At 39.9% G+C, this 19,176-nt stretch overlaps 1 protein-coding gene across 1 annotated transcript in view; it reads left to right on the top strand.

The window, feature by feature from the left end:
* Window positions 1-1,270: 1,270 nt before the first annotated feature.
* The window catches only part of LOC129503731 (uncharacterized), a 42,888-nt gene continuing 24,982 nt past the window's right edge, over window positions 1,271-19,176 (top strand). Inside the window, exon 1 of the mRNA XM_055316039.1 lies at window positions 1,271-1,320. Coding sequence (XP_055172014.1) covers window positions 1,271-1,320 — 50 coding nt within the window. The remainder of the gene's footprint in view (window positions 1,321-19,176) is intronic.

Genomic DNA, 19,176 nt, shown 5'->3' with positions numbered 1-19,176 from the left:
GTCGATATTTGACCGGTATTCTTTTCTTTACTCATAAAAAAAATTTTGGGGGGTGTATGTATGTACACACACACACACACACACCAGAAGCACATAGAAAAAGAGAAAGACAACTCTAGTTGCCTCTCTTGTTGAGTCTGAGAATTAAGAAATGAAAGGCAATTCCAATTTTCTATCATTTTCTTACTGAAGGGAAGTCATGGACTTCTCTTTAAAAAAAATAGCCATGAAGTCCTAAAAACTAACAAGCACCTTTTTAACAGGCACGGAATCTATAATAACTGAGGAATCATTCTGGAGGCAGGATGAAGGATGATAGGGATCACTTCAGTAAGCTCTAGTTATGCTGAATTCTAGTTTAGTGGTTCAAGTGATTTCTCACCTTTGATATGTTATTTAAAACACAAACATAAAAATTTAGTCAAACTACTGAAGGGAGAGGAAGCCAAATTTTAAGGTCTTCTCAACTGTTGGGATACCTCTGTTTATACCAAAAACAGCCCACCAAATGTAAGAGGCTAATGGAGAAAGTCTCTGCTTTTCTAGAGGTCTCTAAATGATCTGGCCAGAGGTCTTTAGCTATCATACTCGTGGTATCCTGTGGATTCTGAGAATCCTGGCTTGAGTTCTGATGGGTCCTCAATGAAACATGGGTCCTAACCTCTTTTCCCTTCAACTAGGATCACAAGTGATAGCTCACCAGCCTGACCAATCAGAGGTCTCTGTCAATTAATTGCCTGGCATTCAGGACACTATTCAGCTGAAGGAGCAAAATTGTTCTATCTTATGTTTCACAATTACCCTTATTTGAAAATCATTCTTGACCGAAGTGTAAGAAAAAATGAGAGAGTGTTGAAAACTCAATGAAATGAATGAAATTTCATGAACTTTATTAGGTCTCAAGAAAAGCCGATGTCTTTTACAGAACCTTCTCTCCCTCCTCTGTGGTCTGTGAACTTTCACGGTCTTAGCACACACAGTAGTTCCTCCATATCTGTGGGGGTTAATTCCCAAGACCCCCAGTTGGGAGGGTCTGAAACCTCAAATAGTATCAGACTCCACATATACTATGATTTTTCCTATACATACTTATGATAAAGTTTAATTTATAAATTAGGAGAAGATTAATAACAATAATGATAAAGGATGACTATAGTATACTATAATAAAATGTATGTGGAGCAGTGTAAAGAAGAGGCGAGAATGACCCCCAGACGAACCAAAGCCCACATGCCCTGTCCAAGTGCCAACATCCACCACTGTCACCACGATGCCCAAGAGAAAGGCTGAAAAGGGGATGCTAGAGGAGGCAAAGCCAAGGTGGGAGATGAGCCACAGACAAGATCTGCAAAGTTGTCTCCTAAACCTGCTCCTCCAAAGCCAGAGCCCAAGCCTAAAATGGCCTCTTCAAAGCAGGGAGAGAAGGGACCCAAAGGGAAAAGGGGGAAAGTTGATGCTGGCAAGGATGGGAATAACCCTGCAAAACAGAGATGCCAAAACAGCTCATGCGCAGAAGGCTGATGGTGCTGGAGATGCCAAGTGAAGCACGTGCAATTTGGATAACTGTGTACTTCCAATGACTATAGTTTGAAATTCTATTTTTTATCAAGTTTTATAAAAATGTAGTTTTTTAAAAAAAAATTTTAGGCTGTATTAGTTAGCACCAGAACACTTCATTGTTGTTTGGGGAGAAGGGCATATGTCACTAACAGAATATCTCTGAAGCTAAATTGATTTGATCCAGGCCTTGGGGAACACCTTTCCTTTCTGGTCTTGAGAAATTTCCTCTTGGTTCCCAGAGGAGGGATGTCAATTCACATTCACCACCTCGGCACAAACGCCTGTGGTGTGGAAAACGAAAATTCATGTTGTATGTCCTCTTCTCCCTCTCTGCCTTCAGCGTAGATTGGACTCCCTTACACCCAGAGACCTGTGGGAGCCCAGCCCCAAAGAAGGTTCCCAGTGTGCCAGGCAATCTGGACTTCACAGTGTCAACATGGAGATGTCACCCCTCAAAAGGGTTCTTTTCTTAGCTTAGGGGGCCTTCCGACTGATAACTCTGCCATTTCCACTTCACTTCCTGGAAGTCAGAGTTGGCTTGCGAAATGTTGGACGACCCACCAAATGTGGACTGTCGACCCTCACTCTAAATGTTCCCTGTTCAGAGCATCACACGGAGACATCACTGGGTTTTATAGTGTCTTTCTGATTTGGATAGTCCACTGAAGAAGGGAGTTTGAAGGTTGTTCTATACTCTTCCTATTAGTTTCAGAAGTAGCACCCCGTGCTCATAACATCAAGCACCCTCCTTAATGCCCATCACCCAGTTACCCCTTCCCCCTCCACCTCCCTTCCGCAATCCTCCATTTGTTTCATAGAGTTCAGCATCTCTTATGGTTTGCTTGCCTCCCAATTTTCACCTTATGTTATTTTTCCTTCCCTTTCCCTATGTTCATCTGTTATGTTTTTTTAAGTTCCACAGAGGAGTGAATTTTGTTATTAAACCTTCACTAGTTGTCTGCCTGTGTCCTGCCTGAAATACCATGATTGTTTATGAAAAGTATCTTTAATAAACATGGATATAGTTTGAAAAAACAATAGTTAGGTGAGCATGTCTCTTTTTCTCAAAATATCTTATTGTAGTGTATTCACTCACCCTTCCTGTGAGGACGTGAGATGAGAAGATGCCTACAGGAGATGAAGCAAGGTGAGTGACCCAGGCATTGTGATGTAGCATTATGCTACTAATGACCTAAAAATAAGTCAGTGGAAGGATCACCCCTTCCAGACAGAAGCGGAGTGCAGGTAACTGAGAGGGGGTGGGAGCTACTGTAATTTAGTCCCAGTCTGTTTTAAGTGAGCTATTCTTTTCCTTTAATGTAGCTCCTTAGGGTAGGAATCTGCAGTATCCTGGCCCCTCCCCATTATCCAGCCCACCCAGCAGAGTACCCAGCAAAGTGATTTGCACATAAACCAATAAATAGGAAATGAAAATTGGATGTCCTAGGAAAAATAAATCAATTACTTTTGCCTTCATGTGTATTTTAACTTTCTGGATTAATGATTGATGACCAAATAATTAAAAGAGAAATATTTCAAAAATTCACAAAGATCTTTCCTGTAAAAAAAAATTATATATATATATATATATGTGTGTGTGTGTGTGTGTGTGTGTGTGCGTGCGTGCGTGTGTGTATACATACCCACACAGACATTTGTAAACTGAAGAATATTTCTCTTTAAATGTCTATGACCAAATCTATCTATGTGACCACAGAATTGTTAACTGGTTACTTTTGTCACTTAGAGTCATTTTTTTTCTCTCTTTCTTGGCTTATTTTCTTTCCTTAAAGTCTTTCCGGGAAATTTCCCCTTCAGATTGGATCCAAAGGCTGTGGACTTCCTACCTTCTGGGAGACGGCCCCCTGCAGGGAAACACTTAGTGGCCAGGATGGGCAAAGAATCCCAAGAGGAATAGCTGAGCTTTAGGAGGCGATTCCCAGGGTTATAGGGCATGGCATTTCAAGGTGGTTAAGTCCTATCTGTGATGGTTGGAAGGAGTCAAGATTTTAGAAGCAAGGTTTAAGCATTTAAAAGTTGAAGCAGCACTGATCAAAGTTGATGGAGCCATGTAGGAAGCAATTCTGATTCCACAAGCAGCAGGGGCCAGTCTACCCCCTTTTGTTTCGTGCCCAGAATTTTTGGAGGTGAGTTGGTAAGAGGAGAAGCAGTGCAGGAAGAGAGAAGGTGCTTGTCACGCCAGTGGCTTTTCTCTTCCTTTTATGTCTCCTTAATGCAGCAACAAACCATAATCCTTGTTGCACACAAATACAGTAGGGGCCATTTTCACCTGCCCAGAATTGCACTCTGTAACAGGAAGCTATCATATGCTCCTGCGAGCACATGTGGTGTTCCTAATGACCCGGAATACTGGAAGACTTTTTCCAATCCTTCATACAAAAAACAGAAATGGCCACATCAGTTAGGCAGCACTAAAGAGAATTCGGAACATCTGGATACTTAAGTAATTAAGATGGCCCAGAGTGCTTCAGTCTATTAATAAGCACAGACCAAAAAAAAATAATAAGTTACTTCCATAACTCACAGATATATTCCCTGCCTTGTCTTATTTGTGTCTTCTGCAGGCTGAGCACTGGACTCAGAGTCCCAGGAACTTCAAATGAGCCCTGCTGCCATTTATGACCTTGTAACTTGGGCAAATTGCTTAGTCTCTTCAAACCTGAATTTCCCCACCTACGAAGCTGGATTTATTTTTTATCTGTTTATTATTTTTTATCTTGTAAGGCTTTCAAAAGGGGAAATGGATGTGAAAGCATTTTACAAATTCTAAATCACTAGGTTAAATGAATTAGCTGTTAGTGGGGGTCCTTTGCTGATCTTTGCTTGAGTTCTACTCACATCTAATATTTGGGTGGTCCTGACCTGGCCACTGTACAGTCCTCAGGCAGACCTTTCATTGTCTGAATCCAGTACTGGGTGGAGCATGAATGAATTGAAACCAAATCAAATCTGTGTTCTGCTTGTTCCTGACAGACCTCCTGGTAATTAGCATTCCAGAATTGTTTTCAAAGATGAGAATTACAATAGAAATAAAAATCACATGGTTTTAGGTCCGTGGGCGATAGGGAATTGTCTGTCTCATGTATTCCATTAAATTATTTTTGTAGCATCCGAAACTAAATGATATCAGTTTATGTATTCCGTAAGAATGTACATAAATATTCATGTTCTTTGCTCAAGTTCTAAAAAGCTGTAGTGAAAAGTATGTCTTTGCCCCTTGGATTTCAGTAAAGATGTTTTATTCTTCCTACTAAATCACTTCAAATTATGTTCCGTGCCCACAGTGTGCATTATACATCCTGCCAGTCAATGGCTAGACTGCAATGGCATTCATCCAGCTTCTCATTTTTACATAAATGGTTTTAAAACACGTTCTCTATATTACATCCTAATCTCATGCTGGCCCAGAAAAATATACATGATTCAATATAATGCAAATAATATCATGATGAGAAAAAGTTACCAAAGAGTCAAAATGGTGTTATAAAAACTTACTATAAAATCCATATGCTCACTCTGAAAATGTTCCAAATAAGCACTAGAAACTGACAGTTTAATGTGGTACTGAAAAGGTCAGATCAAGAAGCAGGAAGGCTCATGAAACCAAAGCACATGCAAAAGAAAGAGCCAAACGAGTATCATGACTCCTGTAAAGAATTCCATATAACACGAGGCCCACATTTCTAGCCCCAAACTTAATTTACTTCTGTTCATATCAGAGAAAACGTCTTTATGAGAAAAAGCAGAGAAATGTAGCTATCGTGTGTTTTTGCACTAATCCCAATCAATGGAAAATTTAGCCAGAATTATTCCTTAGAATAAATGTGAACACCTACATTTGAAATCTCCCCACATCCCAAGATTTTACATGTCCATCTGCCATTTAATTCAATTGTCTGATGAGAATTCTCCATGTGCATCATTCTTGACTATGTTTTCTATACAGTTTGCAGCTGGCTTTCTAGAATAACATTTCAGGCATGGTTATTGGTTTATATATTCCTACGGTGCTTTCTCAGAGTGAACATCTTAAATAATTTTTGCTTACCTAAGTGTAGCTTCAAATATGCATCTTTTAAAAGGGACCTTTTGCCAAGACCTTATAAATCAAACATATAGCCTATCACAACACCAGCTTATACTGTATCACATTCCCATGCTCCAGATGGAGAAACTGAGGCAGAAAGGGGAGACTTTAATTAAAAATATTCAGGGATTGAGTCCAACAACAGAGCTCATGTTTCCAAATTCCTTTTATTATAATAGTTTTCTCAAGTTGCCTTAGAAGATCTTCCTCCAGGCATGATCAGAACTCTGACAAACAACTAACTGCTTTGAAAAACAACAAATTGTCTGCTGGAACTCCCTCGAACTGGCATACGCGAAATCAAAAGCCAATAGGACCAAATAACCTTGGCTCAGGGTGCAGGATAATTCCAACAGTAAAACTCTGAAACGCAAACATGCAACCGTTCAGAAAAATAAAATAAAATAAAAGCTTCAACATTTCTCTCAATCCAACATAAATCAAAACAAACAACAATGGTCATGAGAGGCTTCCAATCCGGCCTGGACAAAACAAACCACTAAGCTCCAGTGTAAAATAATTGCAGACCAAATCTCTTCTCTGAATTGGGCAGCAAACCCCAGGGTAACTTATCCTTTCCTCTTCTCTAACCGGATCAGTGTGAACTGGGGAGTACTGGCTCCAAAGGGAAGTGGCAGTCAACCCCTAACCTGCATTTAAATAAGAATGAGGGAAAGCACAAGAAAATCAAAAAGGAACACAGAAATCATAGGCAGAAAGCAGGCTAAGCCAGCATTCTCCTAACTCTAGAATGAGAACTTGGAACAAGGACAAGAAGAGATTGAATTTTGAGGATTCTTTGGTTTGTGGCTACTGCTAAGTACCCTTAGACTTTGATTCAAAAGTTATTAATTCTTACAGCAGCACTGGTAGCAATGTGCACTTAGGAATTTGGCCTTCTTTTTTAAATCCAAAGTTGATAGACTACTTCGGTCTCAAAAATATAAAGGGAGAATCAGTCGTCAAGTCAGCAAAACTAAGAGCAATGGAAACAAAAATCCTCACTTGCTAGTGGAAAGATACCACTCCTGCCCTTCAATAATGTTTGTTACAGCATAGGTATAATTTTATGTTTGCTTTGTAATTATTAATGACAAGTTCTTCCTCGGTTTAGGAGTCATTTTGGAAATGTTTTGAGTGGCCAAGTATGTTTTGAATCATTCAAGAATTCAGAGCAAATTGAACTATGCAAAACCAAATTTCATACATCTCCTAGACCTATTTCTAAACCGGGAGCCACTCAAAGAAATTATGTGTTCATGTATATTCCATCTGTTACAAATTCATAACTTTTTGAAAGGAAACGGTTTATAACGGGCATAGAATCATAAGCTTGTAAGCTAAAAGGCTTTGGAGACCACCTACTACAATCCCTTCAACAGGAAAGGAGACTGGGTTAATAGGCCAAACCCTAACCTTCAACATGACAGTGTCAAATAGAAAATAAATCTCTTAAGACATTGCTAATGACTTTTTAAAGCAAATTGCATGCTATTACTCTTCCATTAAAGGCTGGTTCCAATCCTTTCTCACTAACTCCAAAAAAGAAGTCAGATTTTATATTTTGTGATTTGCTTCCTAAATACAAGAAGCCATGTATATACAGCAAACTGTTTATAATACTGATTTTCATATATTATTTGTATTTTCTTATCCCTTAAGATACTCTTCTCAAAATTGTGAGCAGGATATGTGTGTAGGACTTTAAGAAATATCATGGGCACAGAGGAAACTTGAGTAGGTACCTCTCTGTGGCCTCTGGAAGAGAGCAAGAATTAATATTCATGGTTGCATGTAATGAATTCTCACTATCAAAATCATTGTGACATTTCAAGGGGAAAAAGTTCCACAATTTCTGAATAGCTATAGTGAATGTGTAACTTACGATATTACACCAACTGGTTATACTTTCTTGCTGCTGCAAAGAGAGTGAACTGAATTGGTGGGTGTCAGCCAACATATTAGAATGTGCCAGTTCATGGATCTCCTTTCACCCAAATAAGAGACTCCATTTGATAATTATTCTGTTATGCCAAAAAAATCCAGATCTTAAGAACCCTTATTTCAGTGAAGTTAAAGGGCAGATACAAAACAGCATGATTCCTGCAAAACCATGGAAACTTATTTGTCAAAGAACTGCAGGATTCTAAACTTGAGACCATCTTGTTCCACATCCTTATTTCAAAGATGAGAAACCTCCAGCTAGAGAGGAGAGGTGCCAGGCTCAATGCCCCAAACAATAAAATACGGTTAATAACCAGAACTCTGAAGGCCAGTCTACCCTTGTAGTTCTTCTGACTGATAAGTGCAACGAGAGAATATGAGTGAAATGGCTATTGTGGTTCCTCCTGAAATCAGAAGGTGACCTCCATGTATACTCACATCTTTTCATCTGTGGTTTCCGGTTGGTATTCAACTACCACATTGAGTTGATATTCATATGTTTATAAAATAAACCTAAACTCAACTCCTCTAGGATATTACTATTTAAAAGAAACTCTGAAACTTTGCTCTTAAAACTTTCACATAAAAGTCCCACCTATAATTTAAAGATCTCCTATATCCATCTCCTCCATGACAATTTCCTATAGGCTTCAACCAGAAAATGAAACTTCTAAGCCCTAGGATATCCCAGTCACCCCTCTTATTTAGCATTTGTCACATGCTTCTCTGTAGTGATGTTTCAGATTTGTGTCTGTGCTTTTTTGTTTTATTTTGTTCCTATGTGCACTTCATCTGCCACACCATGTCTAAAACACTTAGAGGTTAAGTCAGTCCAGTATTTTTCCCTCAGTTGCGCCCCTAAAGCACACCATTTGGGTGTGCCATAGGGAAGCCCATCAGCCCTTGTGAAGTCATCATCTGATTTGTATTATAGTGAATTATTTATGAATCTGGATCCTGCAACAAATGAGAAGCCCTCATTATCTAGGATTATGTTTGTTTTTAAAAGCTCCCACTGCAATCTTCTTAATTAATTAATTAATTAAATGTCCTTTTACCCTAAAAATCACCTAGCTATGCAAAATTGTGCAATAAAAATTACAGGCTTTTCATGGTATGGGGTTAGGGGCACAACATACCAAAAAAAAAAAAAAGGCAATAATAAAAAAGATAGGAACCTAAAAAGCAATAGTGGGACAATTGTATACATAAGCACTTAAATATATAAATACAATAGACACTCGATTTTCAAAAAAGACCTAAAATTTGCTTGAGGAAATGGGCATCAGAAGCACCGTAGTTTGAGAGTTATGGTACGGAGGTAGAAGGAGGGTTCTCTGGAATTGGATGAAAAGATGTGGATGGGTGTGGCTCCTAACACACACAGGACTGAGATAGCTGGAGATGCATGAGGAGTCTGTGTTTTGTGTTTTCCCAGGCAGCTTGGTTCAGCTGGGTGCACTTTCCTGCCATCCCTTAGTATTTCTTAGCAAAGGAAATTGTGCATAAGCCAAAGCAAAATTCATGTTATGCTCAAAGTGTTCCCTAATATATCAATTGCATTGGAACAAATTCACATTTTTAAAGTAAAGCGTTATAGCAGAAGTGACTGCATATGTATCTTTAGATGCCAGCATTTTCATTCCTATGGATTAGATTTCCAGGATAGAGATTGACGGGTTGACAGATTTGTGTCTGTGCTTTTTTTGTTTGTTTGTTTTATTTTGTTAGATATTGCCAGACCTCACCCCAAATGGTTTTAACAAGATATTTTCTATTTTCACATCCTTAGAGTAAACAATTCAGTCCTACACCATAATCTCATGTTTTTCCCGGTTTGAGATAACAACTGTGAGACTGAGTGAGATTTCCAAGAAGGGATCCTAGATCCTGCTTGTACTAGCCAAAGCAGCTAAATGGTTAACTTAAAGAACCAGGCTTTTCCTAGGACACCTAGGGAAAAGAGCTACTACTACTTAAACTGCCTTTCACCTCCATCAGTGTAGCTTAGGACGGGAAAGAAGATTCTTGGAAGATTCTTCAGACCCCAAGGTACTTTTTAAAATAATTTTTTTTTCAGATTATAAAAATTAAATTTTTTTCTTTGGGGCAGGGCTGAAGCATATTTTAAAAAGAAAGGGAAAATAATATTTACTTATGACTCTACCAGATGGAGATAACAAATTTTAATACATTGGTGAAGTCTATCATAAGATGATATATGATATTTAATTCTATCTTATTTTTATAATTATTAAAGTGGTTTATAATGAACATTATGTATTTGCATAATACCCCTTTTTACAATATATCTTAAACTTAGACATTTTTCTGTTAAAAATTAGATTTTTTCAAATGTATTCTATTATAATTATATCTTCCATTGGCATTTTTGTGTATAAATAGAATTTCTTATATAAATATTTGTATGTATACATGTAGCCTACACATATACATATATTTCTTTAGAATGCTTTATAAGGAGAATTTCTAGATCAACATAAAAATATGCTTAAGACTACTACCATACTTTGCAAAATTCCTCTTCTAAAAAGGTACACCATTCACAATTCTACAAGTCCAGCCTTAACTAGATTTTAATATTTTTTGTAAGCCTATCCAAATTTGATGTTTGAAATATTACATTTCCTTTTAACTTGCATTTCTATTACTTGTAAAACAAAAGGATTTATTATTTTTAACAGCCACTGTCTTTCCTTTCCTGAAAACTTTCAGGGTCTACTTTGTGCCTCTTAATTTGAGACATACTCACCCTTGACATAGTAATTATATTAATCCTTTGTCTATTGTATGTACTGCAAATATTTTTAACAGTTTGTTGTTCATCTTTTTGTTTTTGAGGGGTTTTTTCATATTAAAGATGTTTTATTAAAGTTTTAAATTTTTGTCTCATTAAACTTATCAAAGCTTCCCTTTGGTCACCTCAACTTATTTGCAATTTGAGATTTTCTTTTTTTTTTTTCGATTTACATTCTATAAAATTCACTCTTGGTGATGTACAGTTCTAGGGGTATCGAAAAGTAAATGGAGCCCTTTTAATACCATCACAGTTGAGACAGAAAACAATTTCATCACAGCAATAGTTCCCTCATGTGCCCCCTCCACTCCTGAGCCCTAATTCCTGGCCATCATTCGTCTGTTTTCCGTTCATACAGTCTTCCTAGGATGTCATATGATAGAATCACAACATGAAACCTTTGGGGTCTAGCTGCCTTCATTTAGCAAAGGCAAATTTGAGATTCATCTTTGTTGTGTTAATCATAGTTCATTCTTTTTCATTGCTCAGTAGTAGTTCATGGTACAAAGGCACCACAGCTTGTCTATCCGCTAACCACATGAAGGACATATTAGTCGTTTCCAGTTTGAGGCAAATATGAAGGTACTATATATTTCCATACAGATTTTGTGTGAATGCAGGTTTTCATTTCTCTTGGATAAATACCTAGAAGGATTTCTAGATCATATGGTAAGTTCATGTTTAACTTTGTAAGAAACTGCAAAACTGTTTTTCCAGTGACTATAGAGTTTTGCATATCTACTAACAGGGCCTGGCAATTTCAGTTGCTCCAATCCTGGCCAGCACTTGGTATTGTCAGTTACTTTTTTAAGCCATTCCAATAAATACCAAGTGGTTTTAATTTGCATCTCCCTAATGACTAATGAAGTTGAGCATATTTTCATGTACTTATTCACCATCTGTATATCTTCTCTGGAGAAGGGTGTGTTCAGAGGTTTGTTGTTGCTATGGTTACCCTCATTACACCTGATTATCCAAATACTCTAGCAATATCTTGTGTTTAGGGCAGAGACCTATTTCCTCGAGGGGTTTTCTCAACATTTCATCATCCCTCAGTCTTAGACCTACCCTCTGCATTTACCTCAGAGAGGGTGTGGCTCCACACTGTTGCTACTCCCCCAAGAGTTTTCAACTGGGATTTGTTACTTGGCAATTGCCCTGTTTGGGAAAGAGAGGTGGGATGGAAGCCTCTACTCTGATGAACACTCAGTGTTAGACATTTATTGTGCCACTGGGTCTGGAGTATGTTATCTGCAGTGTTGCCACCCCTCCTTGTAGTTCTAGACCTGGGACAAATATATACCTATGCTTCCCTCAGAGGTAGAGGATTTTTTTCTATTCACTTGTCATGGATGCAAAGGCTTTTTACCATTACCCTTCCCTACACACAAATGAGGGCTTTTGCTTCATAGAGGATGTAGGAAAGAAGTGTCCTGGCAGGGTGTTAGACATCCTTCAGTGACAACAGCCTTGGTAAGGGAGACCCTATACTATTGGGCTTATGTAAAACCTCCATCCCTGCCACCATAGTTCATCGTGCCAGCACTTGGAAGACCAATGGCAAAGGCTAGCTGACAACTGGCCAAGACATTGTGTCCGCTGGTATTTAGTACTTATTCCCTGGGTGATGCCCTCTGATAAGAGCTAACATTTCATAAAGAGACTTCCAAACTTTTTTCCCCTACATGTTCCTCTTTTCCAGAGTCCCTTTTCTCCAGTATTCCAATGTCTTCTTTCACCATATCCACCCCGACCCTGGTCCAACCACCAGACCATTAGCTACAACTCAGAAGTACATGTACATTCTTATCTCTGGCTGCTTTTCTTTCTACACAAAGCGAATAGCCAAAACTCTGCTTATTGGGAGAATTTTCCCTTGCTACTCTCTTTCAGAGTTATCCCAAGTGGGTTAGCAGGAATCCTTTTATAGCTTGTCCCTATCTGTATCAAGCCTACGTATACGTGAAACAAGCTCTGCTCTCATTCTCCTCCATTGGCTGATCTTAAGGAACACCCCGTGACTGTAAAGCCAATGAGAGGCTCTGGTATACAGTTTTAGATGGCATTTGTCTATGGACCACCAGCTCATGCCTCATCCTAGGTATGCCACTCCTTTTTTTTTTTTAAAGAGATTTTATTCATTTATTCATGAGAGACACAGAAAGAGAGAGGCAGAGACACAGGCAGAGGGAGAAGCAGGCTCCATGCAGGGAGCCGGATGTGGGACTCGATCCCGGGACTCCAGGATCACACCCCAGGCCGAAGGCAGGCACTAAACCGCTGAGCGATACAGGGGATCCCGCCACTCCTTTCTTCAAATGGATTACTGTTTGCTGTCCGACCTTAAAGCTTCATGAGCCTGACAATATTCTGCTAATGACGAGCAGTCCTACCTGCAAGATCACTTTGTGTCTCAAGGTAAGACACTCCACCTCCACTCATTCCCAGCAGCAAACCAAGAGCTATTTCCAATTCGGTTATAGCTCTCTACTGAAAATGCATTACAATGTCTACTGCATTACAATAATTGCAGATGGTACACCACTATTTCAAAACCATAGAGGTCTACATTGTGATTCCCCTACTGGAGCTTTCTGTCATCTCCACAGGACATCTTTTCCCACCCCAGATACTCTGCCGAACTGCAGCCCCAACCGGCAGGGCTTATATAATAGCCTGAATTGCCACTAAAGCCTTTCCTCCTCTGGGCCTCACTCAAAGCCAACATCTTCTGTGTGAGCTGGGAAATGTTATCAGAGTAGTATATCCAAGTGTGAAATATGCTGCCTCTGAACCACAGAGGCCATCGAAGCACCGTGCTTCATTCTTAATGGTAGGTGTTTCGTTCACACTGTGGAGGTATCCTGGTTACCTCACTAATGTGCTGGGAAAATGAATCTGAAGGGTTTATTTCCTAACATGTATCTTACCAAGACCTCCAACATACTTGTTTGTCTGGTCGAAATAACATCATATCATCAATTAATCAACGTGATATTTTATGGGACCTCCAGGGGTCCAGGTCCTGTTGGACCACATTATGACAGAAGGTGGTAAAGTTAACAGGGCCTTGGGGTAAGACCTTAGATGGATACTGTTGTTTCTCTCATGTGGATGAGACCTGCTTCAGTCTTCCTATTAGGTATGGAAAATAATGCATTTTTCAGATCAGCCTTGTACCTGAGGTTCTGTTCTAGCAAAAATACAGAAGCTATCATTGGAACTACCCTTTGGTTGAATTTACTATCCTCTAAGATCCAATCTGGCTTTTGTAGGGGCCAGACAAGTGAATTAAATGAAGATGTGACAAGGAACTATTTGTCTGGATCCTTCAAATCTTCAAAGGTGACATTAATACCTGTCACCACCCTTGTATTTGAGATATACATTGTTTTTAATTCACTATTTTGACAGTGGAGTGGATCCCAGTTTTAGATGCTCCCACTAAATCTTCTCAGTGAAAACGGTAATAACAATTACCCCCACAGGCTTAGAACCCAGTATGTAAATGTGGCCAACTACCAGGCATATCTTTTCCGATTAAACATTCAGGGACTGGGGAAATAACAACTGGGTAAGTCTGCAGCTCCAGTAAACCCATGTGATCTAGTCTTGGGCCAGGACTCCTCTTACCTGCCCGCACATGTCCTCACTCTGACAAGGGTACTATGGTGAGGTTCCAGGTTTGTAGGTATCAACATCAGCCTGGACACTGTGTCCACTAGTCCTCAAAATGTCTAGGTATTACCCATTTCCCAGTGGACAGTTACCTGGACAAATATTCTAAGTCCCTTTGGACAAGATTGAGGGAATTACTGCTGTATATAATTGCCATCGTGCTATAGGCTCCTTCCTCGTGGGGATCAGGCTTCTCCCTGTGTCAGTGGATCCAGAAGGCACAGCTTTCCTTCGGGCATCTGCTTTCACATCCTGATCATTTATTCTTGATTTCTTTTATTAGCACGAATTAAGGAATAGTCTTATAAGTAATATTCTTCCCATCTATCCTCTCCGTAGGAACACTGACTTTTTTAAACCACTGCCAGAGCTCTATACAGGTCAGGTATACCCCGGCTTCCAAGCTGACCATGTTATTTATTATGATTACTGCATGTACCTTATTTAGAGTTGTGTAACCACATGGTCTTTTCACCAGCCTGAACTTAAACAGGACAATGATCAATCAGCCTCTCAGTCATGCAGGTGCAGGTCTTCCAAATTCCTCACCACTTCAGTAAATAACATCCCTATCCGGCCTTCCTGTGGAGTGTAGTCAGCTGGTGGGTGTTCAGCTTATTTAGATATCTACTCAAGCAGCCCCTGGTCTCTTAGCCTTGATCCTTTCCTCTACTGTCTGCTACAAGGATCTGGACATTTCTACTTCACTTGACGTGGGCTCTCATTTCTCCCAAAATTCCAAGAGCCATCTGAGCAGCATATTAGCTCCATCTCCTGGGTTCTTTATAGGATGTTAAATCCTATAACCTGGAAGAGTGCTCTAATGTAGATAAATTCCCCCTTCTCTAATTTGATGTTCTAACTCCATTCCTTGATCCAGGATCCTTGGGATATAAATACATTATACAAACCCTCCTACCAGTACATATTTGCCTGGCCCTATAGTTCCTTGGGTATATATTATCCCTTAGCAGGCCCAGAGCTCCCTGTATGGGTTATGTTGCGAATTAACCCTAGTACTTGATCTGGCATCCAGGACTGTAGGTAAGGATAGTTTCTGAAGGGAGTAGGTGTTGTCTCTGAAATCCTGTGTGTCATCTTCAAGAAGCAAGGAGGACAAGCATTTAACAGTGTGGAGTGGGCCACTTCTGTGGGTCCAGAATTTAAGAAGATCTGCAGATTTGAGGTTTCTAAAGACATAAACCCAGATGTCTCCATTTCAAGGCTTGAGGTCCTACTGCTCTCTAACCAGGGCCCTAATCCTGTTAAAGTAGACTTGCTGGGGTTGAAAATGCTCACAAACTCTGAGTTTGATCCTCACATTTTTCTTCCCGTGGTTAGAAGAGATAAAATTTTCTTTGTATGCTACCAAGGCAGCCCTCTGGTTTGCACACTTTACCTTAAAATTGTAATTAGCCATCCTTAACCTCTAATTGTCTTTTTTCCATGCATTGCTTGCATATAGCAAAAGCCAACTGATTCTACTGGCCTAATAATCACTAATTTACTGGAACTTCTCAAATGCCTGAGATATTGATCCTACCAGAACATTCCACCTCAATTCACCACTTGAGAATTATTCTAACTGCACTGCTGCAGCATGTTGGACTCTTGGTGTCCAACCCACCATCAGGGATGGGGTTGTCATTGCCCTCCAGGCAGTTTCTGATCTAGCTTCAAAATTCATTATAGAGTCTCAGACTACTGACCAACTAATATTTAAGCTGGTTCTCTCAGAAAACAGATTCACAGGCTGAACAATACCCCTAAACAAGGTGAGCTGCAATACAGTTGTAACCGGGGCCTCAGCCAATCTTGCAAGAGGCCTTGGAGCTAGAATAGCTACTCAGAGTTTTCTAGAATTGAGCCAAGGAGGCAGGGTCTTTACACCCCCTACATCAATTATTTAATGTGACCCATCTCTGGGAGAGAGGGACCCTTGAACAAGGCAGCTCCCTTTGTTCTAGAGCAATTTCCAGAGATACTCAGTTGTAAGCTGTCCACAGCCATTACCCCCCATAGGTGTGGGAATGGGTGCCACAGACCTACAGGACAAAGCTGGATGATACATTACAGTACTCATTACACATTACAGCAACAAAACTGTAGTTGGATAAGATATTTATAAAAGTCAATGTAATGGTCAGGTAGGAGAAACAAATGATGTTGTAAGTGGGGAATTCAACATGCTCAAGCAAAAGTGGAGTTTGAATATTACAATTATCGGAAAAACGTTCATAAAAGTCCACATGATGAACAGGTATGGGAACAACTGTTATAAATGGAAAAAGTAATATCATATAGTCATTAGTATATAAAAAATAGGAAGCGACCAAACAAACTCAGGCTGAGATGAGCTCTTATGGCACAAGATGCGGTGTTGGTCACACAGCCTCCCCAGCCCCAACACCATCTCCACCTTTCAGTTGGTGCACTGGATCTAAACCAATAATCTCTGCCTGTGTTCCCTGCTACCACTCACTGTGTTCTGCCTCAAGGGCAGGGCAGTAATGGTGGGAAGTCCGATTCCAAAACAGATATTGTTCTGTGCAATTACATCAACTAATACTATTCAGTCAGCTCTCTACTTTAACTGGGAAAAACTAGCAAAGAGATGGGAGAGGGGCATCAACTAGATGTAGTTGCTGGTTCCTCATGCAAATAGCTCAGAAGCCACCACTCTGTCCCAACAGCAAGCAAAAAGCTGAACATACTTAAAAATCAACAACTCATCTTGTATCTGTAATAGGAGAGGACACAGGGCAAACCACAGCCCTCCAAGATTAGAGAGGCAAATTGAGGGAGTCACGGCTTCCTGGAACAGACTTACCTTAGGAAGGCAGCACAGTACACAGGGAACTGTAATGGATAAATTGTTGGAGGCTCCACACAGACAAGCCTGAGTTAAAAACTCCACAGGGGCCCAGTCATAGGGAGACCCCACAATATTGTGAGATTCACCTCCATGAGCACCAATCAGATTCATCAGAAATCTCAGAAAACATCAAGAGAAAAATCCCCATCTGCTTCCAGCCGAAGGAGAAAGAAAGGAACCATTTTGAGATATCCCAGGGCGCTCTGTTCTTCTCTGACATGGGGGAGTGGAAATATTCAACTCCAACCCATTCTAGCCATCCTGTACCACCTATGGAGGGCTTAAAAAAAAAAAAAAGACGTGTAAAACTCTTGTGAAGTTCAAAGTCCAGAGGCACAGGCTCACTAAAACACTGAGACTTAATCATAGGATTGTGGAATACTTCCTCCCCCCACCACCACCACCACACCTCACCATCACATTACTGAACTCTCATTTTACAGCAGTTCCTTTTACCTGGTACATCATGTCCAACTACAGAGAAAAAATTATAAGGCAAACCAACAGCAAAAAAACACAATTTAAAGAAGCAGAGCAAGCATCTGAACCAGACATGGCAGTGGTATTAGAATTATCAGGCCAGGAATTGAAAACTACTATTAACGTGCTAAGAATTCTAATGCGTAGACAATGTAAAGCAAACCTACAAGCAATGTAAACAGAGAGATGGAAGTCCTAAGAACCAAAATATATATATACATTCCTATAGCAAAAACACTGTAACAGAAATAAAGAAAGCCTTTGGGGTACCTGGGTGGCTCAGTCAGTTAAGTGTTCGACTCTTGATTTCAGCTCAGGTCATGATCTCAGGGACGTGAGAGTGAGCCTCTCCATTGGGCTCTATGCTTAGCAGGGAGCCTGCTTTGGATTTTCTTACCCGCTCTCCTTCTGTCCCTCCCTTCGCTGGGGTGCCCACATGCTCTCTCTCAAATAAATAAAAATCTTTAAAAAAAAGTCTTTGATTGTTTATTAGTAGACTAGACGCAGCTGAGGAAAGATTCTCTGAGCTTGAGGATATCAATAGAAATCTTCAAAGCTGGGGCAGCTGGGTGGCTCAGCGGTTGAGCATCTGCCTTTGGCTCAGATTGTAATCCTAGGGTCCTGGGATCAAATCCCCCATCGGGCTCCCACCTTGGGGAGCCTGCTTATCCCTCTGCCTGTGTCTCTGCCTCTCTCTGTGTGTCTCTCATGAATAAATAAATAAAATCTTTAAAAGAAAACAAATCTTCAAAACTGAAAAACAAAGAGAAGACTTAAAAAAACAATATCCGGGGATCCCTGGGTGGTTCAGGGGTTTAGCGCCTGCCTTTGCCCCAGGATGTGATCCTGGAGTCCTGGGATCGAGTCCCACGTCGGGCTCCCTGCATGGAGCCTGCTTCTCCCTCTGCCCGTGTCTCTGCTCTCCTCTCTCTCTGTCTCTCATGAATAAATAAAAACTTTAAAAAATATATCCAAGGACTGTGTGACAATTATGAAATTATTGTGAAATTATGAAAAGTGCAGCTTTTCAAAATTAATTTTGCACTATTTTCATAATTTTTCAAAATTATGAAAGGTGCAGCTTTTGTGTAATGGGAATACCAAGAAGAGAGAAAGGAACAGAAGAAATGCTGGAAACAATGACTGAGAATTTCCCTGAATTAATGTCAGATACCAAACCATCAGATCCAGTAAGCTCAGAGAACACCAAGGAAGATAAATACCCCCAAAAAGATATTGAAATTACTTGAGTCCATCCAATCGCTCCCTCCAATCTGATGGTTATTAATCAGCATAGGTTATTATAGGAGGCATGCATTTCAAAATTCTGACCAGTTATCTGGATCAATCTTCTTCATTCAGTTTGGTGTGTCAGCTACTCTAATCAGAGACTCTTGAGATCCACCAACCCCACTTCTGTTTGCCGTGCCAAAGAAATTTCTTAGCCCCATTAATGGTAGAAACAGGACAATTTTAAATAAAGAGAGCTGAATGAGGTGGCTTCTGAACTTTATTAAAGACATGGATAAATTACCATGCTACATAAAGTATAGAAGTTATTATATTTTATGTATATTTATATTTATATATAAATATTCTACTAACCCATCCAAGGCCAACTTTAAACTCTGAGAACTGGCAATATGGACCAGTATGATCCTCGGATTTAAATAAATCTGAGTTCGAGTCCTGGTGCTGCTTCCTTGTAGCTTT

Source organism: Nyctereutes procyonoides, unplaced genomic scaffold, assembly GCF_905146905.1.
Source record: "Nyctereutes procyonoides isolate TBG_1078 unplaced genomic scaffold, NYPRO_anot_genome, whole genome shotgun sequence".
NCBI classification, from domain to species: Eukaryota; Metazoa; Chordata; class Mammalia; order Carnivora; family Canidae; genus Nyctereutes; species Nyctereutes procyonoides.
Note: the sequence above shows the minus strand (reverse complement) of the source record. Positions and strands in the feature narration are given on the sequence as shown.